Source organism: Cebus imitator, unplaced genomic scaffold, assembly GCF_001604975.1.
Source record: "Cebus imitator isolate Cc_AM_T3 unplaced genomic scaffold, Cebus_imitator-1.0 Scaffold37, whole genome shotgun sequence".
NCBI classification, from domain to species: domain Eukaryota; kingdom Metazoa; phylum Chordata; class Mammalia; order Primates; family Cebidae; genus Cebus; species Cebus imitator.
The window spans coordinates 235,435-262,503 of NW_016107352.1; the positions used below are offsets into that span (position 1 = coordinate 235,435).

Genomic DNA, 27,069 nt, shown 5'->3' on the forward strand with positions numbered 1-27,069 from the left:
CCTTTATTGGAAATAAGGTTTTTGTTTTTGGTAGAGAGCAGAGACCCTGTGGTCTAAGGAGAGTTACTTGGAGTAGCTAACATGGAAAAACTTAGGGCTGACTCTTCTGATTCTGAAAGTAGGAAAAACAGAATTTACATATTTGCTTCTGCATAAACAGATATGGACTCTATATCTTGTTAAGTCTCACATTATATGACTAGGTAGTTTAATACATGAAATGCCAAGTATAATCAGCCTTCTGTATCCATGTTTTCTGTATCTCTGGATTCAACCAGCCAGAAATGGAAAGTATTTGGAAAGAAAAAAGCAGCAACAAAAATAACAGTACAACACAAAAAATAACAATGCAGTATACAAATAAAAATTAATACAATGTAACTGTTTACATGCATTTACATTGTATTAAACATTATAAGTAATCAAGATGATTTAAAGTACAGAGGAGGATGTGGATAGGTTATATGCAAGTGCTGTGCCATTTTATATAAAAGACTTGAGCATCCATGGATTTTGATGTCTACAGAGGGTCTCAGAACAGTCTCCACGTAGACTAAGGAATGACTGTCACATAATGATGCAGCCAGTTGGTTGAAAAAATGAAAGAACTGGCACTTTCTCTGCACCTTGTATCTTCCTTGAGATGTGCCATGTTTCAGCATTTTTAATAAAAGATACAGTAATCCCAGTTTTGTCCACTTTTATAACTGACCGAGAACATTTTTACATTATTTGACATTTCCTGAGTTGATTGAGAGAGTCATTTAGTGGGATTTATTGAGAATAAGAATCAGAATGTGTTTATGCTAAAGTGCATCTGTGAATAAAGTACTTAATTTCTTTTTCACTTGGAATTTGTCTAAATTTGTTTCAAAAAAAGTGATTTTTAAAAGTCAAAACTGGTTTATTACTGGATTTCATTTGAAAGAAACTACTTGAGGAAGCCTGATAGCATTATGCACTGAGAAGTTTGCATACTACTGAACTAGTTTGTTGAGTACTGTACTTTAACATAAACAGATGTATTAAATGTCTAATAATCTTTCAAGAATCCCTTCATTTTTTCTCAGAATATGATCTTGGTAGTTTAGTGAAACTTGTAGGTTGTAGAAAGTCTTTACATCCTATGGCAAATGAATGCAGCTTACAAATTTAGCAATACTGGGAACTTTTCTTCCGCTATTGCATTTAATTTATTTATAGCAAGATGTGCCTACTTTCTTCCTCTAAGGTCAGAGACCTTAAGGAGCCCTGCCTTGAGTAATATTTGAACATTGATTGTTTCTTCTGGGTTGCCAGGCCTCAGCTTGATCCACTGTCTAGATCCTGAGTCTTTGTTGCTTGGTCAGCTTGGACCAAGTTTTTGATGCCATGCTATGATGCTACCACCTGCACTCCTTTATCTTTTATTTTAACTTATTTTTCTCTGCCTCCTTCTTCCATGTTGTGTTGTTTTAAATAATGTAAAATAATAGTTGCATGTGGCAAAAATCATAATAAACAAGAGGGTTTTAAACAAAATGCAAAGGGTTTTCTTTCTGCCCCATTCAACTTTCCCTTTCCTAATCCCTGGAGTAAACCACTTTTACCGTTTACTAATTTTAAAAAAATAATACACACACACACACACACACACACACAATTTGTAGGTATACAGTATACATATACTGTATACGTATACTGTATATGTATACATGTACACTGTATACATATACACATATACGGTGTTTTAACTTTTATCAGTTGACCAACTAAAAGGTCTTCTGCTGAACTCTAGCATGGGCTTGGCAGACTGTCTTTAAAGGCCCTGATAGTAAATATTTTAGATTTTACATACCATAATGTTTCTGTTGCAACTATTCAACTCTGCCTTTTTAGTCTGAAAGTAGCTGTAGACTAAATGTAAACAAAGGGATGTGGTTCTGTTCTAGTAAAACTTTATTTAGAAACATAGGCTTCCAGCTGGATTTTGCCTTCAGGTTCCGATCTCTGATCTAGAATTATAGTTAATAAAGTGAGATGTTTTGAACATATTAGCATATTAGTAATGGACTCTGAGCTTTGTGGTAATAGATAAGGTCAGGGATTTTTTTTTTTTTTTTTTTTTTTTTTGAGACGGAGTCTTGCTCTGTCACCCAGGCAGGAGTGCAGTGATACGATCATGGCTCGCTGTAACCTCCACCTCCCTGGTTCAAGCGATTCTGTTGCCTCAGCCTCCTGAGTAGCTGAGACCACAGGTGTGTGCCACCATGCCCAGCTAATTTTTTCTATTTTTAGTAGAGATGGGGTTTCATCATGTTGGCCAGGCTGTTCTCGAACTCCTGATCTTAGACGATCCTCCCGCTTCAGCCTCCCAAAGTATTGGGATTACAAGCGTGAGTCACCTCACCCAGCCAAAGTTAGGGACAGAGTTAAGTAAAGTTAAGTAAAGACAGAGATCTAGTTAGATCCAAAGTGATCTTAGGAGTTCTATTATAGCCCATGTATGATTTGAAGGATCATATAGGCACTTCATGGTACTTAAAAGTTGTTGGTTTAGCTTCAGAGAGTTTAAAAATCAGGTTTTCTCTGAGATGTCCTGATAAATTCTCTGCTTCCTGTAAGTAGATTGAAAACCACTGGAATAGGCTCTGATTAAACAGACTGGAATGTCAACGTCTTTGGGCCATGGATATACAGTATAAACTTGGAAGAACATTTACTTAAGCTAATTCTAAAGTTTTAGAACTTTACTGAACCATGTACAAATTGGGCAATTGAGTAACATGTTTTCAGCAAGTAAAAGAATCATGAAACGCTAGCACTGAAAGCAGCCCTTTCTCTCTAGCCCACCTTTATATAGGAAACTGATGCCTGGAGATATTAAAGGACGTGACTTAAATCATATGGTTTGTTAATAACAGACTGGGGAAAGATTATTAAGATATTATTGCTGTGCCATCTTGTCTTTTTGTACAGTCAGATTTTTTCAAAATCTTGATTTATATGCAACCTTTCTAGGACTCATTCTTGCAAGTGTATGTGTGTCCTAAATCAGCTGTTTAAAGAACACTATTAATTCTTTCTGTATGGCTAAGTTATTTTTAATATTTCCTGTAGTGATGGTAAAAATGCTTTGTAGAATTGTTTGTTTCATTCCATTCAGCTTGCAGATAGCTTTTAAAGGCTTTTAGCCTTCCATCTTAAAATTGCTAATTTTTTTGACCATAATGTTGCATTTATTTATCAAAATGTTTATGAATGGATCCTTTTAACATACTTTGATTAATTGATCAAAATGGCTTGAATTCATGTTTCTAAATGATAGCTAAGAGCTTCTTTAAAAGCTGTACAGTTAATGTCCATTATTTAATCATGTAACTTTTATATATATATTATTAATTAGTAATAAATTGTTGTCAAATTGCAGTTGTACATTTTGAAAGTATTTTTAATAAAACTAAATTTTTGATTTATAGATTTTTATGTTTATAATTTTCTACATACTATTTACCTTACCACATTTGCATTAAATCTTAATAAATAGAATATAGAATCATTTACCTTTAATAACTACCATAAAAACATCTAGGTTTATTATAATTTCATAAACTAACACTAAACCCCATTTGTTTTGATCGAGAAGTTGAACAAACCATTGCTCTTACCTGTGAATGAATTCAGATATATTTCTTTTTCCCCCAAACTTAAAATATTCCCTAAAGGAATATGTTTACCAGTTCTGAATTACTCATTATTCCATTTATCCTTGCCTCTCTGTATCTGTTACTCTAGGATCAGCCTTGGGTGAAATTTTGAACTCCATGTGATATTGGAATTGTCTTTAACTCTTACTTGTCTCTTTTCTTGCTAAGGCACCTGCAGACCCAGAGTTCAGTGTGGTTCTTTTTCTTCTAAAACATTCTCTTCCCTTTCCTTCTATCTCTGTAGTTTCATTTATTAAGGTAGAGAATAGGGGCTGATGGAATGATGGCAAAATTTTGCCATTTTTCTTTGAATTGCAAATTTGACTCAGAATATTCATTACCTTGTCTGTGTTAGGTAGTAAATTTAGTTCTGGGGAGTCACTGGTGAGTAAGCTACAGTGCCTTAAAGGCATGTGCCTTGGAGACATAGCCACAGGTATTCCTTACTATAATACAGGATGCTATAAACAGAGTTTTATGATGGTTATGGAGGTAGTTACTTAACAGGAAAGGATTTCCCAGAGAAGATGGCATTTGAATTAAGCCTGGAAAGATAGATGGTTGTTTGTGAGTGAGAAAGGAAGAAGGGATATTCTAGTTATTGTGAACACTATGTACAAGAACTGAGGGTGTGAAAGTCTGGAGTTTGTTTCAGGTGCTGTGCACAGTACATATGTCTCAAATATAGGCATTGCAAAGCAAATGGGAAGTTAATTTTTCATGTCAGATTGTTAAAGATCTACATGCCATACTAATTTGGGGCTTTTCTCCCTAGTTTAATAGGGAGATGCCAAAAGATTTAAAGCAGGAGATAAATGTGTGGTTTTTGTTGTTGTTGTTTTTGTTTTGTTTTGCTCTAATTAAGAGCTGCACTCACGGTGGCTAACGCCTATAATCCTTGGGAGGATGAGGCAGGCAGATGGCCTGAGGTCAGGAGTTCCAGACCAGCCTGGCCAACATGGTGAAATCCCATCTCTACTAAGAATGCAAAATTAGCTGGGTGTGGTGGTGAGCATCTGTAATCCCAGCTACTCAGGAGGTTGAGGTAGGAGAATTGCTTGAACCTGGGAGGTTCAAGAGATTGCAGTGGGAGGCAGAGATTGCAGTGAGTTGAGATCGGGCCACTGCACTCTAGCCTAGGTGACATAGCGAGATTCCGTCTCAAAAAAAACAAAACAAAACAAAACACGAAGAGCTGCACTCAGATGTATTTAGGGACCAGGCAAGTAACATAAACGTGAGGCTGCCAAATGTAAGACAACAGTAGATGGTAGGGCCCACAGGACTAGAGAGCACTTGCCTTGCCTAAAGTCTCTCACATACAAACATTTTGACAACACTGCGTCTGCTAGATCATGTAGAATATTGACCAAATCCAATGTGAAGTTAGACCCCTGCTCAGAGCTATTTCTGACGGCTTTTTGAAGGATGTTATACAAAGTTTGGTTGATGGTATTTGTCAAATAAATGGATGAATTGATTTAAAGTAAGTGTGTTGCATGTGCAGATTTGTTAGGAGGCTATTTATTTCATTATTTTATTTTAAGTTCTGGGGTACATGTGCAGGATGTGCAGGTCTGTTACATAGGTAAATGTGTGCCATGGTGGTTTGCTGCACCTATCAACCCATCACCTAGGTATTAAGTCTGGCATGCATTAGCTATTTTTCCTGATGCTCTTCTCCCCACCCATCCCCTGATAGACCCCAGCATATATTGTTCCCCTCCCTGTGTCTCTGTGTTCTCATTGTGCAGCTCCCACTTATGAGTTAGAACATGCAGTATTTGGTTTTCTATTCTTGTGTTAGTTTGATGAGGATAATGGCTTCCAGCATCATCCATGTCCCTGCAAAGGACATGATCTCATTTCTTTTTATGGCTGCATAGTATTCTATGGTGTATATGTACCACGTCGTCTTTATCCAGTTTATCATTGATGGGCATTTGGGTTGACTCCATTTCTTGCTATTCACATGTCTTTGTTATTGTGAATAGTGCTGCAATGAACATACACATGCATGTATCTTTATAATAGAATGATTTATATTCCCTAAGTAAAGGGTGATAATTGCTTGATTTAGGACACAGAATTAAGTAAAGATAAGCACACGTAGATATGGGAAATACCGAAATGAAATGGTAGCAGCATCAGGATTTGATTACAAATTACATATATAGAGAGAAGAATGCAAGATGACTCTGAGATTTTCAGCTTTGTTTGAGTAGGTGGTGATGCTGTGAATTGAGACAGAGAACACAGGAGAAGGAACAGCTCTGACGGAGAGAAGATACTGATTTGTTTGTTTTGGTTTTCTTGGGGTTGGATGAGGATTTATTTAGTTCTTTGAAAGTGTTAAGGCACTATCATAGCTATCCTTTTGGGGGAATTATTTTGGGGACAATAGTTTTCATTCTTCACTTATTTATCCATTCATTACTTTATGGGCAGGAATTATCCTAGAATAATTTTTTTAAGGAAATTTCAGTCCTACCTACAAGTATTCCCTTAATCTATATCTGAGGATTTGGCTATATTTCAGGCACAAATTCTGGTTAGAGATCTTAATTTTTCTAATAAGGTATCAGCTCTACACTCTTAATTGTCAAAGGATATAGTTTTGCTCACTTTCAGTTTTTACTGGAGAATATACTCTCCAGTCCTCAACTTCAGTTCAAAGTAGGCTTATCCTATTTGCAGAACATGATCTACTTCCTCTAGATGTTTGGACATTTATTCTTAAGAGCATCAAAAACTGTATACTTGTATTATATTGGTTTTACTTTTTTGACAGATTGCTATGTATATCTGTCTATACATCTATCTCATTCTGGTATTATCTCTTCATCTTGCATTGAAAGGCTCTATAAGAAGCAAATGTAAGGAACCCATTATTGTATGTATTATAAGGATATTGTCAGGGGTGTTTTGCCTTTGGAGATCATGACCTGGCAAAATTTTTTCTCAGAACTTGATGCCAACAAAAGTGATTTTTATATTTTTGTTTTGATTTCTTTTTTTGTTTTCTGAGACCGAGTCTTGCTCTGTCTCCAGGCTGGAGTGCAGTGGCATGATCTCGGCTAACTGCAACCTCCACCTCTTGGATTCAAGTGATTCTCCTGCCTCAGCCTCCTGAGTAGCTGGGTCTAAGGTGCGCACCACCACGCCCAGCTAATTTTTGTATTTTTAGTAGAGATTGGGTTTCACCATGTTAACCAGGATGGTCTCAATCTCTTCACCTTGTGATTTGCCCGCCTTGGCCTCCCAAAGTGCTGGGATTACAGGCGTGAGCCACCGCACTCGGCCTTGTTTTTCCCCTTTGAGCTACTGATATGTTCTTATGTTATAGACACTGAGTTATGTACTGTGGCCCTCCCTTTTGCTTTGGCTGCTAGGAATTTGAGAGTCAAGTTTATAACCAGTAGATAGCAGTTTTTAAAATGTTTGTCTGATTTTGGTGTGATAAATGTCTTTCACTTGTTTGTATTATTTTAAAAACAATAAAGTTTTATTCTTTCTTGTTAAAATATGTTCTCTCTGCTTGCATTTATTTTTTTAGATATCACATCCTTTTTAGTAATGAGATATAGTAATTCAAACAATGTTAGTTCTGTTAATTGTTTTTTACTGACCTAGTAAGAATTAAAGGGGGAAAAAATCTAGATTCAATCACGTGTCCTAAGTGTATAACTCAGTAAATTTTTATAAAGTAAACATAGATATGTAATTACCACCCAGAAGTAGAAACAGAGTATTTCTAACAGCCCAGAAACTTCTCTCATGTCCCATCCTGGTCATTCTTCTAAAGGTAAGCACTGTTCTGGCTTCTGTCACCGAAATTAGTTTTGCTTGTTTAGAACTTTAAATAAATGGAAGCATACAGTATATAACTATTTTTGCTAACTTCTTTTGCCAAACACATTTTTGGGGTTCACATACATTTTAATTGCTATAGGATTTCATTGTGTGAATATATCACACTTTACTTATCTGATTATTCTAGGCAATTGTTTTGTCTCAGGTTTTTGCCTATTAAAAATAATGCTGAGCCCAGACATGATAGCTCACGCCTTTGGGAGGCCAAGCATTTGGGGCATTTTGGGAGGCCAAGGCGAGCGAATTCCAGCTCTTTGGGAGGCCAAGGCTGGCGAATCACAAGGCCAGGAGATGGAGACCATCCTGGCTAACACAGTGAAATCACCTCTCTACCAAATATATAATACATTAGCCGTGTGTGATTATGCACACCTGTAATCCCAGCTACTCAGGAGGCTGAGTCAGGAGAATCGCTTGAACCTCGGAGGTGGAGGTTGCAGTGAGTCAAGATTGTGCCACTGCATCCAGCTTGGGTGACAGAGTGACTGTGTCTCAAAAAAAAAAAAAAATGCTGCAAGCATTCTATGTGCTTTTCTGTTCAGTATATATCCAGGACTAGACCTGCTGGGAGGTAGACTGTGTGTTGTTTCACTAGATACTAGGGTTTTCCAAGAGGTTATGTCAGTTTCCTTTTCCTCTAGCATCAAAGGAGTAGTTCCATTTGCTCAACATCCTTGTCAACATTTGGTGGTGTCATTTTTCGTTTTTAAAGTATTTTAGCCATTCTTCTCATTCATTTTTTATGGTGTATTTATAGTATTAATTTGCATTTCCTGAATGGCCAGTAGGTTTCAGACAGAATAAAAATAAAGGGTAAAAGTCTTCAGATCACTGAGAAAGAAGATATCCAATTGGCTATTAAACACACAAACATTGTTTATGTAGACACACTATTTATGTGTTTAACAGCCAATTGGATATCCTCTTTGTCATAGATCTGAAGACTTTTTTCCTTTATTTTTATTCTGTTCTGTTGATCTGCTTATGTATCCTCATGTCAGCACTGCTATCTTATTACAGTAACTTAATAAGTCTAACCTATTTTAGTATACGTCCTTCCACATTGTTCTTCAAGATTTTCTTGACTATTCTTAGCCCTTTACATTTTTACTTAAATTTTATAAGCAGCTTGTTAATTTTCACACATACACACACAGAAAGCTACCTGTGATTGTGGTTAGAATTTCTGTTAATGTAATAGATCATTTTGGTGAGAATTATATTGAAGATTTTAGTATATTAACACTGGCCAGATGAATAGGCTCACACTTGTAATTTCAGCACTTTGGGTGGCTAAGGTAGGAGGATCACCTGAGCCCAGGAACTCAAGACGGGACTGGGCAATGTGACAAGACTCTATCTCTACAAAAATTAAAACAAACAAACAAAAAACTAGCCAAATGTGATGGCACATGCCTGTAGTCCCAGCTACTGGAGGTTGAGATGGGTAGATCTGTTTAGCATAGGAGATCAAGGCTTGCAGTGAGCTATGTTCATGTCACTGCACTCCAGCCTGGGTAGCAGAGTGAAACCATTTCTGAACAACAACAACAACAACAAAAATGTGTTAACATAGCATATACTTCCATGTATTTAAGGCTACTTTATCTCAGTATTTTATTGCATATTTTTTGTTAGACTTATTCCCAGGTATTTGGTTTTAAAAATAGTAAATAAATACTGTTTTCTAAATCTTTATTCGTAATAATATAGAAATTATTTTTATTTTGGAAATTTGACTTTGAAATTATATTTTTCTCTTTATTATTATTTTTTAAAATTTTTTGAGACAGAGTCTCACTCTGTCACTCAGGCTGCAGTGCAATGATGTGATCTCAGCTCACTGCAGCCTCTACTTCCTGAGCTTAGGTGATCCTCCAGCCGCAGCCTCCTGAGTAGCTGGGACTACAGGCATGAGCCACCAATGCCTGGCTAATTTTTTTTTTTTTTTTGTATTTTTTGTGGAAACTGGGTTTTGCCCTGTAATCCAGGCTGGTCTCGAACTCATGAGCTCAAAGTGACCTGCCTGCCTCAGCCTCCCAAAGTATTGGGGTTACAGGCATGAGCCACCCCACCTGGCTATCCTTTTTCTCTTTAAAAATTGCTGTCAACCTGTCTCCTCAGTGCAGCAGGCAGCACACCAGTCTCATAAAAGTTGTCAATTTTCAATTCTTCAGTTTTTTCAGTTTGATCTGTAGATTCTTGAAGATATTCTACTCACAAAATCCTGTTGCTGGTGGCATTGTCTATATATAGAATCAGCAGCATGTCTTACTATTCATACTCTTAATCTTTGATTTTGTTGATTTATTATTCAGTTAGTATGTATCTAATTAGCACTCAATTTGTCTCTTTTAGAGATAGACACATCTAACTCTGTTTTTTTAAATAGTGAACTGAATTCAAAGCTGCAAGATACCTTGGAACAGATTGAGGTAAGAAGGATTATATCCTAAGTTAAATGGCTTTTTCTTTTCAGAAGGTTTTGAATAGCATAGACGCAACACTGTGTTTTGGCTTTCATGTTATTACCAATGTCTCTAGTTTTCTGTATTTCTTGATTTTCATTTGGAATATCTATCCATGGTCAAGTTAGTGTAAACATTTACTTGTAAATTATGGGATCCCAAAACAGCATTTGACAATATTACCGTTTCCAGAAAAATTCCCAAATTATTTGTCATAGGTATGCTCTCATATAAATGATATAATAGTCAAAGTACTTTCTATTATATTTTAATTATCAGTTACTTTATTATTTTTAAATACTTTCTATTATATTTCAATTATCAGTTACTTTATTATTTGGTATAGTGGGTTAATTTACTTATAAGTGATTATTGGCTGATGAAAATCCCCCTAAATTCCTAAACCTCATAGTGATACTCATATAGTTCATCAAAAATGTAGAAACTAGGAAGACAGAGATATGTGATTGTGAGTATGAAGCATGTTTTGCCTCTTACATATATTCAGAGTTCATCTCTTTCCTTGTCAGTCTTTGCAAAGGAGGGTATTCATTTTAATAAATATATTTTGTTTCTTCTAGTATTTTACTGTTTTCCTGATAAGAGTATTTATAAAAGTTGAGATTAGACTTTCTAATTACCTTTTGTGAAAATGATTTTTGACCACAAATGCAATTATTTCCTATTAAATAATTGTGAGAATGACAGTTTATTTGATAGTTACAAAAACAACTGCTTTGAGTGGCTTAAGTTAACATTTCCCTGAACATTTTAATGAAAGCTTTCTTTTGAGAGCTCAGTATTTCTTCACTCTTAATAGTATCATTCTGTATTTATATTAAAAGCTCTTATTTAAAAGTGAAATCATTGAGATAGAAATCTATAAAGTGTAGTAATTTAGATATTAAAGCTTAAACCTTGAGGCATATACTTTTCAATTCAATATAGTTTTGTTGAGAATTCCTTTTCATTGATTACAGAAAGATTGTTCTGCTGTTTTCCAGTAGTCCCTCCAATTCAGTTTATATGATATTTTAGCAGATGATTGAGGAAACATTAAGTAGTAATAAGAATAAGATTCATTACAAAACTATTATTTTGTTTCCTGTAAAACACTAGGCATGGGTTTTAAGACATAGAAACTCACATGTTAATATGTTGGTAAACTTGATTATAGTTGCTAATAAATTTACAATTACAATTTATAACTTTATTTAAATTTGTTTTTGACTTTGAAATCTGGTATGATAGTAAATGTATTTAAATATTAACTAAAAGTGAGAGATTAGTGTTAATGTTTTCTTATCATTTCCTTGAAAACGTAATTCCTTAACCATTTTTTGCTTCTTCTTTTAATTTCATAGGAACAGTTGGATGTAGCTCTTTCCAAAATCTGCAAGAATTTTGACATTAACCATTATACCAAGGTTCAACAAGCTTATCGACTTCTTGGGAAAACACAGGTTTGTTTCAAAAGGATGTTTGCATTTTTCTTTAATCAGGAATTTGTTGTCCTTCTTGATTAAGTCTGAATGTTACTAATCTCATGTCCTTAGAAAGTTTTATTTAATGGAGTACATTTTTATGCTGAATTAACAATGATAAAATGGTTGTTCTCTTAGATTCAGAATGTATATAATGTGATTAAAACATTACAGTAGTTTATTTTCAACTATGAAGTACTTGTCAGGGTTAATATTTTCACAATTTTATGTAGATTTTCCAAAAAGTATATTGTAAGATAATTCAGTAGGAGACAATATGTAGTTCCTTTTATCTCAGCTCTTGGTTCTGAAACAAGACTTCCTAATTTGCAGCTTCATGGGTTGTTAGGTAGGCCAGCATGACTCCCTCAAAATGATATGTAAACATTGTACATTTTGTACATTTATCTGTAACACAGGTTGATTTTATTTATCAGATATTTCAGAGGCTCCCATTATCCCCGAAATATCATAAATTCTCTCATAAGGTATGGCTTTGCATACTTTTAACGTTCAAGGGCTTCCTTGAAAAACTTGAAACAGGTGCCATGGTTTTGAAAGTTAATTGACTTTTTTGTTTGTATAGGATTATATGTTTACCTAGACAACATTTAATATTATAGATGTAAATGTTTTCTTTCCTTAAATGGTCCCCTCTTTTAGAAGGAAGTTTAAGAATTTACTAAACAATTTAAACTCTACATTTTGAAACCTGAATAAATAAATTTTACTGTTTATTGTACGTTGATTTTCATGTCTTAAGCTATACCCAAGAAAAAAAATCCAAGAAGAAAGAACTTAGCAATTTTGAGGGATATGTTTAAACACCTTTGAAAATAGGATTATAACTTCTCATTTCCCCCATAACATTAAGCCTTACATTCCATAAATATTTTTTGTACCTCCTACGTGCATTGCTCCAGGTGTCTGGATATAGGGTTTTATGTATCTTACCTTTTAGTGAGGGATACTGACATACTTCTTTTTATTTCACTTCACTTTATTGTGCTTTTTAGATACTGCGTTATTTACACTTGAGATTACTGTTGTAATTGTTTTGTAGTCCATGGGCCATGCTCATATAAAATGGTGAGCTTAATTGACAAATGTTGTATGTGTTCTGACCACTGCACCAACTGGCTATTCCTCCTTCTCTCTCCCTCTTTTTGAACCTTTCTATTCTTTGAAACAACAGTATTGAAATTAGGCCAATTAAAACCTACAATAGCTTCAGATCTCTCACTTTAAATCAAAACCTAGAAATGATTAAGCTTAGTGAAGATGGCTACACTAAGGGACAGATTTTCATTGTACACGAAACAGCCTTCTATTGGAAGAAGATGCCACCTAGGATTTTCAGAGGTACAGAGGATAAGTCAGTGCCTGGCTTCAAAGCTTGAAAGCACAGGTTGACTCTCTTGTTAGGGGCTAATGCATGTGGGGACTTTAAGTTGAAGCCATTGCTCATTTATCATTCTGAAAATCCTAGGGCACTTTAGATTACTAAATCTACTCTGCCTGTGCTCTATAAGTGTAGTAACAAAGCCTGGATGACAGCACATCTATTACAGCATGGTTTACTAAACATGTTAAGCCCACTGTTGAGACCTCCTGCTCAGAAAAAAATGTTCCTTTCAAAATATTACTGTCCATTGACAATGTACCTAGTCTCCCATGACTTTGATGGAGATGTACAAGAAGATGAATGTTGTTTTCATGCCTGCTAATATAACAGTTATTCTGTAACACACGGATCAAGGAGTAATTCTGAGTCATACTACTTCAGAAATACATTTTTTTAAGCCTATAGGTACCATAGATAGTGATTATTCTGATGGATCTGGGGAGAGTAAATTGAAAACCTTCCGGATTTACCAGATGCCATTAAGAAAATTTGCGATTCCTCTGCTGGGATCTCAGGAAAGTCAACTGAAAACCTCCCATAAAGGATTCACCATTCTAGATGCCATTAAGAACATTCGTGATTCATGAGAGGAGGTCAAAATACCAACATTAGCAGGAGTTTGGAAGAAGCTGATTCCAGCCTTCATGATGGCTTTGAGAGGTTCAAAACTTCAGTGGAAGAAATCACTGCAGATGTGGTAGAAACAGCAACAGAAGTAGAATTATAAGTGGAGCCTGAAGATGTGATTGAATTGCTACAGTCTTAAGATAAAATTCGAATGGATTTAAGAGTTGCTTCTATGGATAAGCAAAGACAGTGGTTTCTTGAGATGGAACCTACTAATGAAGATGCCATGAACATTGATGAAGTAACAAGAAATAATTTGGGATATTACATAAGCTTAGCTGATAAAGCAGTAGCAGGGTCTGAGAGGATTGAGTCTAGTTTTGAAAGAAGTTCTCCTTCAGATAAAATGCTATCAAAAACAGCATTGCGTGCTACAGAGAAATTGTTTGTGAAAAGAAGAGTCAACTAATGCAGCAAGCTTCATCATTGTCTTTGCAGAAATTGCCATAGCCACTTCAGCCTTTAGCAACCAACACCCTCATGAGTCAGCAACCATCAACATTGAGGCAAGAGCCTTGACCAGCAAAAAGATTGACTGGCTAAAGGCCCAGATGATTATTAGCATTTTTAGCAGTTTTTTTCAAATTAAGGTTTATATGTTGATTTTTAAGACATAATGCTATTACACACTTTAAATAGACTACAGTACAGTATAAATGTAACTTTTATATGCACTAGGAAACCAAAAAATTTGCTTTGCGAGGTGTGCCTGTAAATGAATATGGTGTCAGGTAGTAACAAGTGCTACAAAGAAATATAAATCAGGGTATGTGGATGCAGTGATAGAAAGTACTGATTTATATAGGCTAGTCATGGAAGGTTCCCTGAGAAGATTACCGTTGAGAAGTGCACTGAATGACATAAAAGAACCAATGCATGCAGAACGATGCAGCGGGTAATTAGAAATATGGTTATGTACAACATATTTAAGAAAGAGTAAGATAAGTACCAGTTATAAATACAGAACAACAGAGCAGTGATCACAAGTCACATTTATTTTGAGTGCTGTGATAATGTGGTTATATTAAGGGTTATTTGCAAATTATAACACCTAGTTATACATCTGAGAATAATAGGAATCTTTGTGTTGTAACTATTATTTGAAAAGATGTTTCCCTGGGTGTTTTCAGTCTGTTGAAATTTATTTATTTTATTAATGTGAAATTATGTTGTATGTTTTTTCTTTCCACAGACAGCAATGGATCAACTTCATATGCACTTCACCCAAGCCATTCACAACACCGTGTTTCAAGTTGTTCTTGGATATGTGGAACTGTGTGCAGGAAACACAGACACAAAATTCCAAAAGCTGCAATATAAGGATCTCTGTACAGTATGTAGTGACTTAATTACTGTTCATATATCTTTCTTTTAGATTTTAAGTTCATATTTTCTTTATCTTGGCACCTGCTAGTTGAAAATGCTACTAAAATAAAAATAAATCTTTGCCAAAATTTTTTTTCTCCCAAGTTGTTCTTTTCCTTATAGAGAAATTGGAGGATTGAGTCACACAAATGGTAAAGGTTACTGAGATTGGAGTGTGATTGCTTCTCAATCAACTCTTTACCATCTCATAGGTTCTTTTACCCTTCTCTCTCAGGCTCCAAATTATCTTCTATGATTGCATCTAGTAGGCTTCTACGCAACCATCATTGCTGGTTTTCTATACAGATTTCTGTATAAATGCTGTCTTTGTCAGCATCTGTAACTGGTTTTTTTCTTTTTCTTCTTAGAGAAATTTAGGTCTTTAGGTAATATAACCCAACAGGTGAGAAGTGGACTGACTTGGGTTCTGTTTTTGAAGTAGGTCCTGCTGATGTAGAGTGTGAGGAAAAGAGAATGATGAATAATTGGGAGAATGGTAGTGCCATTTGCTTTTATGGGGAAGAGTGGGAAGGAACAGGACTTGGTGAAAAATCATGTGTCTGTTTTGATATCTATTAAACATTCAAGTGGACTTGCTGAGGAGGCATTTGCATAGAAGCACCTAGAGTGATCACGGCTGAGTTTGTAAATTTAGGAGTCATCAGCATCTACTTGTATTTAAAGCCCTGATACCAGGTAAGAAGATTAAGGTGAAAGGGTGTAAATAAAGAAGACATGAGGGTCCTGGGCCTCATGACATTCAGGGATTAGATAGAGGGGTGAGACTAGAAGAATCTTAAAAAGAGCAACTAGCTGTGTAAGGAGGAAAACTAGGAGATGGTAGTGTCACTACAGCATGAAGAAGGAAGTGTTTCAAGAAGAATGGAACCTATGTCAGATGCTGCTGGGTCTGAATATGGTGACATTACAGGATTGACCACTTGATTTAACGATGTGGAGGTCATTGTTTACCATGATCTCTTCCATTTTAGCCTAAGAATGCACTGTCTCTGACTGGAGACATCCTTGAGTTTTCTCTAATGTCAACTCAGGAAATTATAACACTTCTAGTTAAGTAGATATCTATTCCGTTTTGTAATTGTGTTCAGGAACTAGTGTAAATTTAAGTAATCTTCATCCTTTAATGAATTTCTTTGTCGGAAGTGCTGATTACATGTCTATTGGGTACTAGAGAGATTTTCATACCTGAGCTACAATAAGTATTCTGGAAGGGTGTGATTATATATGATGTATTAAAGATTAAGTTAATAACGACAGTGTATGTATGTTAATATGGCAAAAAATATATTTTTAAACTGATTGTATAAATCATAAGGACGTTTTACAGATTTTATGATTATAAACTAAGTGTGATGTAATTGCTTAATATGTCTTTAAATGTTCAGTTTTAAGTATAGTTATCATTTGGTAAATAATTTTGAATTGTGTTGTTTATTATTTTTCTTATATATGTTCTTACTTTGATAGTATATATTTTAAATTATGTAATCACCTTTTTTATTCTAATAATTTTTATTTTTAAATTCGAATATTGCTATCACTAATAGGTGGTAAAGCAATTTATTATGTTAGCAATTTTTTTCTGTTAAAGCAGAAAATAACTCTTAAACCAAACATTTTAAACAAATTAGATTTCTGTCCTTTCATCTTTTTAAATTTGGTTAAATCTGTTGTGTTTGTATGTGTATATTTTGTACTTTCATTTATTGACCACTTTATATGCTTTTTTAAAAGTCAGAGACATATATTGTGCTCATGCTTCTTGAGAAAGCCCCTCTGCACATTTACATAATAAAAAGCTGAAATGTAATACTTGGCTTACATATTTTTATGAACAAAAATTTGTGCTCAAGGTGTTTACTATATCATTATGTTTTTTCTTAGTTTCTTTCACTTAAAAAAAAAGCTGATTGTAGGCCAGGCATAGTGGCTCATGCATGTAATCCCAGCATGAGGAGGCCAGGGATTTAAGACCAGCCTGGGAGCATGGCAAAACCCAGCGTCTACTAAAAATACAAAAAAAAAAAAAAAAAAAAAAAGATATAGTGGCACATGCCTGTAATCCCGGCTACTGGGGAGGCTGAGGCAGGAGAATCACTTGAACTGGGAAGTGGAGGTTTCAGTGAGCTGAGGTCACACCACTGCACTCCAGCCTGGGTGACTGAGTGAGACTATCTCAAAAAAGAAAAAAAAAAAAAAAGCTGACTGTAAAATAATCTTTTGAAGTAGCTGTGTATATTTAAATTATCATATAACAAATAGCTTATCCTTAATTTCATCTTTGGTAAATAATTGTTAAAATTATCCTCAAGAAACTTATGGTACTGTATTATAAAATTATCTGTGTATGTATGATAGTAGGTGAGATACATGTATGTAAAATTAAGTTAAGGAAGCCAGTTATCAATATTCTGAAGCGAAGTCATAGAAAACACAACAGCAGGCACATAAATTATTATTCATCTAACACAGTTTTACATTTTTGGTTTTTATTCAAGCTGTGCTAAAACATTAGTTGAAGTAGTTTTGAAGTGGTGAGAATAATATCAAATATTAGTGATGGCTTCATGGAAGAATTTATTTTTAAGAAAGGAGTTAATGTAATAAGGTGAAGATTACGATGCATATTAAGGTAACTCATTTTCTTTGGCTGTTCTCAATAAAAAAATTAAAGAAGTTTAGAAATCATCTCAGGCCTCCTAGAAGTTAACCTCAAGACTCATAGTCAGTGCTGCTACTGGCAGATGTGAGTGCAGAAACCTCTCTGTAACCTGTTAATTTATTTCATAATATTGAATCATATTTGATGTTTAAATCAGGTAAGATTAGGAGGAAATTATTTCTTACCAGTTCTGTTTTTTTTTTACTTAGTTTGATGAAAAGATGTTAACTTTTAGTAACTGAGTTCTGTAAAATATAGTGATTACCTAAGGAGAGGAAAGATAGAGGGAACCCTTAGGAGCTGAATAAAGAAGCTGATGAAAAGAAATCTAAATGTATTTTCCTGGTGAGAAAAAATATCAAGGCTCTGGCATAACTCAGGCAAGAGAGATAGTTCGTGAAAGAACCTTATATTAGAATGTAAGCTTCTTATTTTTCAATATGTGGCAGTGGGTGATCATTTTAGCCTCTCATTAAAAGTAACTGATAATAATTATTGAAGATGTATTCATGGGAGAGCAAATGTGACAGAGGAGCATCAGGTAAGCAAGAAACGAGAGAGTCCTCAGAAGATGTGCAGGGTGTTGACTGTGCCATGAAATGAGAAGAAAGAGTCTAGGCATTTTGGCAGTTTGTTTTCTCTGTCCACAGCAATATTTTGAATGAAGTCTTTAATCGTAAATAGAGTTTAAAAATAACATTGAAAATCAAGATGAATGGTACAGAGTAAAAGGGAGATTGAGTTCCTGTGAACAGGGAATAATTGTGCTTCCTTTAAATGGAAAGAGAGTAGAAATGAAAAGAGATAATCATCTGCTTGCTTTATTCATAGTATCATTTTAAACAATTCTTAGATATCAGCCTAAATGAGCAACAGTGAAATTAAACTAGATATTTTTTAAAAAATTTCTTTATAAAGAAATCTGGTAGAAAATTAGTGTTCCATTTTTATTTACTCTGGTATAGAGAACCTCAAAGTTCTACAAGCCAGCAGCATCCTTTCCCAATGAAATTTCTGCCGTTTGTTTCCATTCACCATTGCTCTGAGTTTAAAAATTTAGTTGGTTTTGAGCTTTTTGAAATCATTTTGCAGTTGAATGTACTTTTTTTCTTCACTAAACCATGTTTTTTGAATGGTTTAATTACATGCATAGTTTTTATAGGTTATCTTTCAGTCAGTTTTCCCTGGTTTTCTTAAATGTATTGATTTACTGTTTTTACACCAGCTGTTTCAGTTCTTTTTTTTTTTTTTTTTAATGGGTACATTTTTTTGAAACCCAAAGATTTTCAAATGAAAATTCAATATACTTCATTTCTGGAAGGGACAGTATAAAGGGCTCATACTAGTACTTTTATTTACTTAAAAAATTAAGCCTTGTTTGTGATTGCATTTACATTTTGATGTATTCTACATGTTTACATCAATTTGCGGAGAGATTTATAGACAACATTTGGAAGCTTTTAATATAGCACTTTTGTAGAGAAACCTTTGTGGTTTATTTGAAAGTTTGTGAAGTATTCATAAGCATTTTTTTTTCCTTTTTAAAAATAACATTTCTTTGGCAGACTGATGGATTTTCCTGGGGAGCTTATTTCAAGATGCTAATTAGGGTGTTATTGATTAATTTTAGGATAATAGAGTTGGCTAGGCTGCCTGAAGTTTTCTCAACTGTTTTTAAAAGTGTTCCTTTCCAAATGATCTTAATGAGCTTTGAGTTCTGTTTTTATGATGAATTTCATAATGTAGTAAAAATATACACCATGGAAAAACTCTCTCTCTCTCTCTCTCTCTCTGTATATATATATATATATTTTTTTTTTTTCTATACACACACACACACACACACACACACACATATACACACACATGTATACATACACACATATACATTATTTGGGGGAAAATAAAATGTTTCTGTTAGAAAAATCTTTTGAAGTCATTTCATTATGTGTTTTCATAGTGTCTGGCACATTGGAAGTATTTCCTGAGTAATTAGATTGCCATATTTGTCTCCAACTGGTGTGGTGTTAACACAATTATAGTCTGTTTAGGTTAAGTGAGAGGGAAAGAAAATCAACATTGAGCACCTTCTCTGAGCCATGTACTTTATATTAGCACAGGTGCTTTATAATAGTACATCATAGAAAGACAAAATATAATACTGATCTAATGTTCCATTCTTATAGGCTTTTAAAGTTTCATTCTTAAATATCTTTAGTAAGATCCCTGTAGAAGATATAGTTTATTTTGTTATTAGTATAAAACCCCAAAGAGAAATTCTTCTTTTGAGTGAAAACATGTTTCTGTTCCTAAATTCTTAGAATACTTTCTTTTGTGAGGAATTAATATTTTCTCTCATGGGATACTGTGAGAGTGTATTGACTCTCTTTACTATGGATGATAAGCTGCAGGAAGTTAATGATAATGTTCATGTTTAGAACCCATTTTGTTTTGGGTTCTCTAAGGATTAACTGCTGCCTCCTTATCTTCTTTTCTGTTTTCCAGCTTCTTAAACTGGTATGTTATTTATATGTCTTTATGTTACTCACAGTCTTTATAGGGTTAGACATAATGTAAGTTATGTAAATAGTGGCTAAAATTAAGCAATCATTAATATACATTCTCTTAAAAATATGCATATTTTATGCAACTAAAACATTAATTGTAGGAAAAGACACTAGCAAAAAGAAGAAAGTAGAAATTGTATATGTTTGCATGCAAAGCTGATTCTTTTAATTTGTATATAAGCCTTACAGCTTTTAAAAGTAGCTGCACAAACTTTTATAACTTTTTTCCCACTTGTTACATTATAAACAATTTTTCCATTTCAGTAAATACGCTACTTGTATAATTTTTAATGACTAAATGGTATTTCAGTGTAAGAGATTCTGTGGATTAATAACTGGTTTCCTGTTCTTGGATATTTATGTTATTTCCAACTTTTGTCATTATGAACAACACTGTAGTAAATACTCTTAAAGCTAAATCTTTGCGTACTTCTTTAATTGTTTCTTTAGGATAAATCACTAGAAATGACTTTGCATTGCCTTTCAAAGGCTTTACATTTTAAAGGCTTTTGGTTTTTGTTTCCTAAATTGCTCTATAAAAATGGTATTTCAACTTACATTCTTGATCAGCAGCGTCTGCTTTTATCCCTTTCCCTAAGCACATGAAAGCTGATTATCTTTTATTTTATACCAAAATCGTCAGATGCCAGAAGGTAGCATATCAAAAGTAATTTGTGTTGCATATCACTCAGGCATATTTGTGATGACAAGGAAATTAAACATTACATTGATTGTTGAGGTTAATTTGCTTGATGTGGTTGTATAGGTGAGTAGACCTTTCTTGCTGAATGCTACAAATTTGAATATTTGGTTGAAGAGAGAAACCTTTTCACTTCTAAGAATATTATAATTTACTTGGTTTGCTCAGGTCAGCTTCAGAATGAACTGAGAATTCAGCTGTCAGATTTATTCTTATCGCATATATGGAGTGCCTAGCTAATTCTGTAGCATATAATTTTATGTACTGATTTCTAGATTTAAGTAGGTTTTGATAATTTTTAAAATTAAAACTTAATGACCAAAAGATAGGTAAGGAAAGTTTATTCATTTCTTCCTTTTTTTCCCTGCCATTTTCTCTCTGGATCATCAAAAACTGTGAAGAGTCTGAAATTTTATTCTACTTGCAAACTAATAAGCTAGCCTGTTACTATTTCATGGTTTCTGGTAGAAGACACAGACTTCATATTCTTAGCACTATAACCTGCTAAGTGTAAACCAGTTCCCTTGTCATTACTGAGGTTTTCTTACTCAGTCGTGAGTTCAGATCAGCAAGAACAAATAAGACTTTAAAGAGTTTATAATCTAGTTAAGGTCACATTAATTATGTTCAGAGGTAGAGTAAGAAAAGGCCAAATGGCATAAAGTATCCAAGGGGTCAAAATATCTCTTTGAGATTTGTAAGGGAGGTAAAAATTGGGTCTCAGATTTCAATGTGCACAAGAGCAGTGTGTGTCCAGGAATGGAAAGGAAATATCATGAGCAATGGCATGAAAGTAAGAAAGCACAGGGCAAGTGGAAGGAACAGTAGATTGTCTGGCTTGGTTTAAGCGGATTTTTCAGTATCGTGGTTTGGTTGTTTCTAATGCACCCAGGGAATAATGAGTGCCTATGGAGCACATGCTTTGGGGAACCATTTATCTGGGTAACCAGTGTTACTCTCTTGACTGGAAGTGGAGGGGTATTCTGTTCACTTGACACTGGTCCAGGTCTGGCAAGGCCTCTATATTTTCATATCTAAGAACCCTTAACATTATCAAATGTTATTACATTTAGACTGCTGGGTGATATTTTTCGGGAGGGGGATTGGATTGGAGATTAAAAAAAGCCAACCCATCTTTATATGGTGGCACACAGCTGCCAGAAGAAAGAAAAAAATAAATTTACTAGTAGGAAGCCATTTTTAGGCCACCTTGCCTGAAAGGAAACCATTTTTGAAACCTGCCAAAAACCTGATTCTTTATTTGCTAGTGTTTTTATATTTAAATAGTTCCTTTTTTTGTTATCTCAGACAGCATGGAGGTTACTAGTAGCATCTTATCACCTGAAACTTTGAAGATAATTACATGTTCTGATTATACATGCTTTGCTTGTTTTATAATAGTGAGCTATTTGATTAAAGCCATTTAACAGCAATTAGAATAACCTGCAAACTAAAGAAGAACTTTTTATTTCACAATTTAACCGGTGCTAGTTACTTAATTCCAGGTTGGGATTATTAATATCATACCTACTACATGTCTTATGTGTATGTACATATTTAGCATTAATGATAAAATGTCTGGTAGATGAGAGTGAATGTTTTTCTGCCCATTTATATTTGTTTTTTAAATCATGAATGAATCCAGTTTTGCTAAAAGCATATGCATATTTTTGTTTATGGAGACTAATAGTTTTTAAAGCTTCAGAGGGATTCTAGGAGATTTGCTTTACCTCTTGGAATTTAGATACATGAATTGCTATGCAGGAGTCATGATCAAGTAAGTCAAAAAGTTGGGCTCCAGGCCCAAACACATTTCATCTTGTTCAGTGCTCTTTTCACTATACAGTACTACCTCTCTGGTTTCCAGTGGTTAGAATCTTAAGATAATCATATTTCATACATGTAGGCCCTCACAGAAGTACTTAGATATTGGAGAGATCTTGTAACTGCTGGCCCAAACAGTTCCGTAGGTCCAGAGTTACTTACCCCCAGAGATGTTTTCCTTTTTTTTTTTTTTTTTGAGATGGAGTCTAGCTCTGTTGCCAGGCTGGAGTGCAGTGGGGCAAACTCAGCTCACTGCAACTTCCGCCTCCTGGGTTCATGCGATTCTTCCACCTCAGTCTCCCGAGTAGCTGGGACTACAGGCACACGCCACCATGCCCAGCTATTTTTTGTATTTTTAGTAGAGACGGGTTTCACCATGTTGGCCAGAATGGTCTCGATCTCTTGAGCTCGTGATCCGCCCACCTCGGCTTCCCAAAGTGCTGGGATTACAGGCGTGAGCCACCACCCCCGGCCAGAGATGTTTTCAACTCCGTGGGCCTAGTGCTGTTTTGACCAGCAGCATGTTTTCAGAAGCCACTCAGCAGGATTGTCCCCAGCAGCTTCTGATGATATGAGCTTGTAGTGCTAACAGCATTCATCTAAAGATATTGATAACCCTTTGTTGTTTTTTGAAATCCGTCTATCACTGTGTGTGCTTTGGGTGGTGGAGGCACTGGGAGTTTTGGATCTCTGTGAGGATGCCAAAACATCTGTTCCCTTTATGTTTGTTAGGATGTGATTAGAGTGCTAAATCAAAACGTGGAATAAGAACAAAATAATTCATTACAACCATCCCTAAGATTTTTTATGTTGATGTTCTGAAATAAAAAGCATTACTTTGAAATTTTTCTAGGGATTTGGTGATAGAGATTTCTTATGGGTATTAAAGTAAATTATAGAATAAGAAGCAAAAGACTAACTAGCAGCTCCCTCCCCGCCGCCTGCCGCCGTATTTACTGCTTTACTTCGAATTTAAATAACTTTCATAAGATGACATTCTTTCATTGTGTGCTTTAAACTTATAAAGGCTGCTTATATGCATTTCTGGATTTACACTGTTCTTTGAAAATGGCCTAAACTTACATTTTATAATCAAGACTGAGATGTTGCTGGTTTTGATAAGCTAGTTCCATCATTTTTATTTTAACCAAGTAGGTTGATTGAGATGGTTAATAGTAGAAATGAAAGGTGCCAAGTGTCACTCTGAACTGACAGTGATAAGAGACGGGGAAATCAGATTTGTGGATTTTGTGAAAGTCTTAATCAAGATTGGATTAAGGAGTGAATTTTTGTGTTTGAATTGTGAAGAATAGTGGAAATGTGAGCTTCTTGCATGGGACATGCAGATTTGTTCATCTTCTCCAAATCCTTCCTCGTAGGATATTTTTTACCCTTTTTGATCACCAAATTTATTAGATATGTATGTTGTCTCTGTTATAGAGTTTGTGGATTTTTTAAAAATCAGGATGCTTAAAATTTCCTTTTTGTGTTTGTTTTTTGGGATATTTCCCAAAGATTACATGCCTATTTTATCTTTTCCCCTCACTTCACAACCTTTGCTAAATAAATTGATGCTACTGGCTTTTCAGTTGAAGAGTAGCATTGGAAAATAGCTTTAAAACACAGAAATATTCGGTAATTTCGATTTCTTATCTATTCTTAAAAAATTTCAAGATAATGTTATTTAGCTCTTGGGCGTGTCTTACTTTGTGAATATTTTCTAAATTGATTCAATCAAGACTTTCATTGCTATTTTCTATATGTGATGTGAACATAGATCTGGGATTATAATACGGTGCTTCTCTGCTATGATATTCCTAGTATGATGACAAATGAGTCTCCCCTTAACCTGAACTCTGTTTCAATATTAGGTATTTAGTAATAAACGAATGACTTCAATCACTGATGAAACAGGAAGATCCAGATACCGCTAACATGTTTATGACAGGTGAAACTGAGAACCAGAGTGGTTTATTGTCTAAGGTCTGTGACTGGTAACTTGTGGAACTAATGCCAGCTGGAATCCAGGGATTCCAATTCTTTATTTGGTCTCTTTCCATTGTGCTCTGGATATGTGAAGAATTGATGTTAGGGTGGAACACTCAGGTTCCTCTCTTAGCCTACCTTTTATTTTTTAATTACCTGTGTAATTATTTGCTTATTCTCTGGCTTCTTTGAATCTCTTTCATTATGATTCATTCATGTCTTTGTAATAACATTCTCTAACTGAAATTTGGAGGTGATTTTTATAAAGTAATTAGAAAATATTAGTTGCAAATGATTTTAGTTATGTGATGTTAAATGCAGGAGAAGCATTTGTCAGTGTGAGAATTGACACCAGTTGGTTGCATGGCATAATGGAAAGAGGCCCAATTTTAAAATGAAATGACTGTTAACTTATTGCCAGTATAACCTTCAGAGATTAACATAGCTGGGCTTAAATTTATCAAACACATTGTTTTTTAAAAAGTCAATCCCAATTCACCTTTTCTTCTTAAACTATTTGTTGTTATGTATTTAATAAAATGTTTAAATTTGTTTCTATTTTAGAATATAAACTTAGGCAAGAATCATCTCTTTGCTGGTGCTGCATATATCATAGTCTTACGTTTCTACACGTGAATGTATTTGAAGATAATACAATTTTGGTTCTTTTGGGAGATGTTTAGGTATGTGCAGTGGTTTAGCTAGATCTCTGGATTATTTACCCTTGAATCAGTTCAATGAGAAGAAAGGCTTGCTATAACTTCACTATGTAACTTTAACTTTTTTTGAAAAAAAGATTCACATTAACATCTCTGTGTGTATTATCTTATCCAAACCTGTTAAATTTCAGCAAACCCTCAAGAGATAACATAATGAAGGACCTCGTTTTTTTCAAATAAATAGTCAAATAGTGTAGCTGGACAGTGGTTGGCTGGAGAATAGAAAATAGTAGGTCTCAGTTTTAATTTTCTGGTTTGTTAAACTGCGAGAAGTATAATAGAAATTAATTAGAGGACTATAACACAATTATTTGTACAGTCATAATTTTTCTTTGGGAAAAAATATGACTAACACTGCCTTTCTCTTACCTACCAGAAGGAATATTGGGATATACTTAGATTAAATTTATTTGTATAATATATGAACTTATGCAAAGTTGGGCTAATGAAAGTTAGAAAAATTGACATGTAGAGGAGTACCTTTATTTGGGGTTATGGTTGCTGAGTTACAGCCCAGAACTTTTTGGGATTTTTGCTTTGCTTTGTCCTTGGAAAATGCTTTTAGCCTTTTCCTGATCCTGTGTATTGGTGTTGGCTTTCGTCATATATGTATGGTATAATAGTTATGTCAGGTGTAATTATGTGTTAAAACCAAGTGTATTAGTCTGTTCTGACACTGCTAATAAAATCATACCCAAGACTGGGTCATTTATAAAGGAAAGAGGTTTAATTGACTCACAGTTCCACATGTCTGGTGAGGCTTTACAATCATGGCAATAGGCAAATGAGGAGCAAAGTCTCATCTTACATGGTGGCGGGCAAGAGGGCTTGGTCAGGGAACTCCACTTATAAGAACATCAGATCTCATGAGACTTATTTACTCTCACAAGAACAGTATGGGGGAAAACCACTCCCATGATTCAGTTATCTCTACCTGGCCCTGCTCTTGACACATGGGGATTATTACAATTCAAGGTGAGATTTGGGTGAGGACAGACACAGCCAAACCATATCACCAAAGAAAAACAGTAAGACTGGCTCATTGTAAGGGTAGCTATTATAAAAGTAAATGTGAGAAATTACTCAAAATTGTTTTTCACAGCTGCAAAGTTCTCTTTTGTATGCACGAATAAAGTTCTATGAATCTCCTATGTTTGGACATTTAAATATATTTCAGTGTTTTTCAATTACAAATAATCCTTTAATAAATAACGTTGTGCATATGCATTTTCACAATGTTTGAGGTATACCTTCAGTTTAAATTCCTAGAAGTAGAATTGCTGGGTTTAAGAGAAAATACACATGTAGGTTTTGTTAGATCGTGACAAATTCCCTCCTTGGGATTGCACTATTTTGCATTAGCAAAGTATGAGAGTGCCCGTTTAATCACAACCTTTCCAGCAGAGCATATATGATGTCAAAGATGAAGTTATCTTTGACAATACTAGTTAAAGTGTTGAGGACAGGTTTTAATCAGTAAGATACTATTGTAATAGGGAAGAGTCCAGTGTGAACTGATTTAACTTTGATTTATACAAAGATGATTGGGCAGCTTTTAAAGGAAGAATGAGGGAAGTGGGCTCACGTGGAGGGTTGAGCAGGGGGTTAATGGAATCGGAAAAGTGAACATTTACAAAAAGTGAGAAGGAAGTTGGTCCTTGTAAACCCATTTGTGTTTGCTA

At 34.6% G+C, this 27,069-nt stretch overlaps 1 protein-coding gene across 1 annotated transcript in view; it reads left to right on the plus strand.

The window, feature by feature from the left end:
* The window catches only part of VPS50 (VPS50 subunit of EARP/GARPII complex), a 127,887-nt gene that overhangs the window by 30,666 nt on the left and 70,152 nt on the right, over positions 1–27,069 (plus strand). Inside the window, exons 10-12 of the mRNA XM_017525102.2 lie at positions 9,952–9,994; positions 11,392–11,490; positions 14,736–14,876. Of these exons, the coding sequence (XP_017380591.1) occupies positions 9,952–9,994; positions 11,392–11,490; positions 14,736–14,876 (283 nt within the window). The remainder of the gene's footprint in view (positions 1–9,951; positions 9,995–11,391; positions 11,491–14,735; positions 14,877–27,069) is intronic.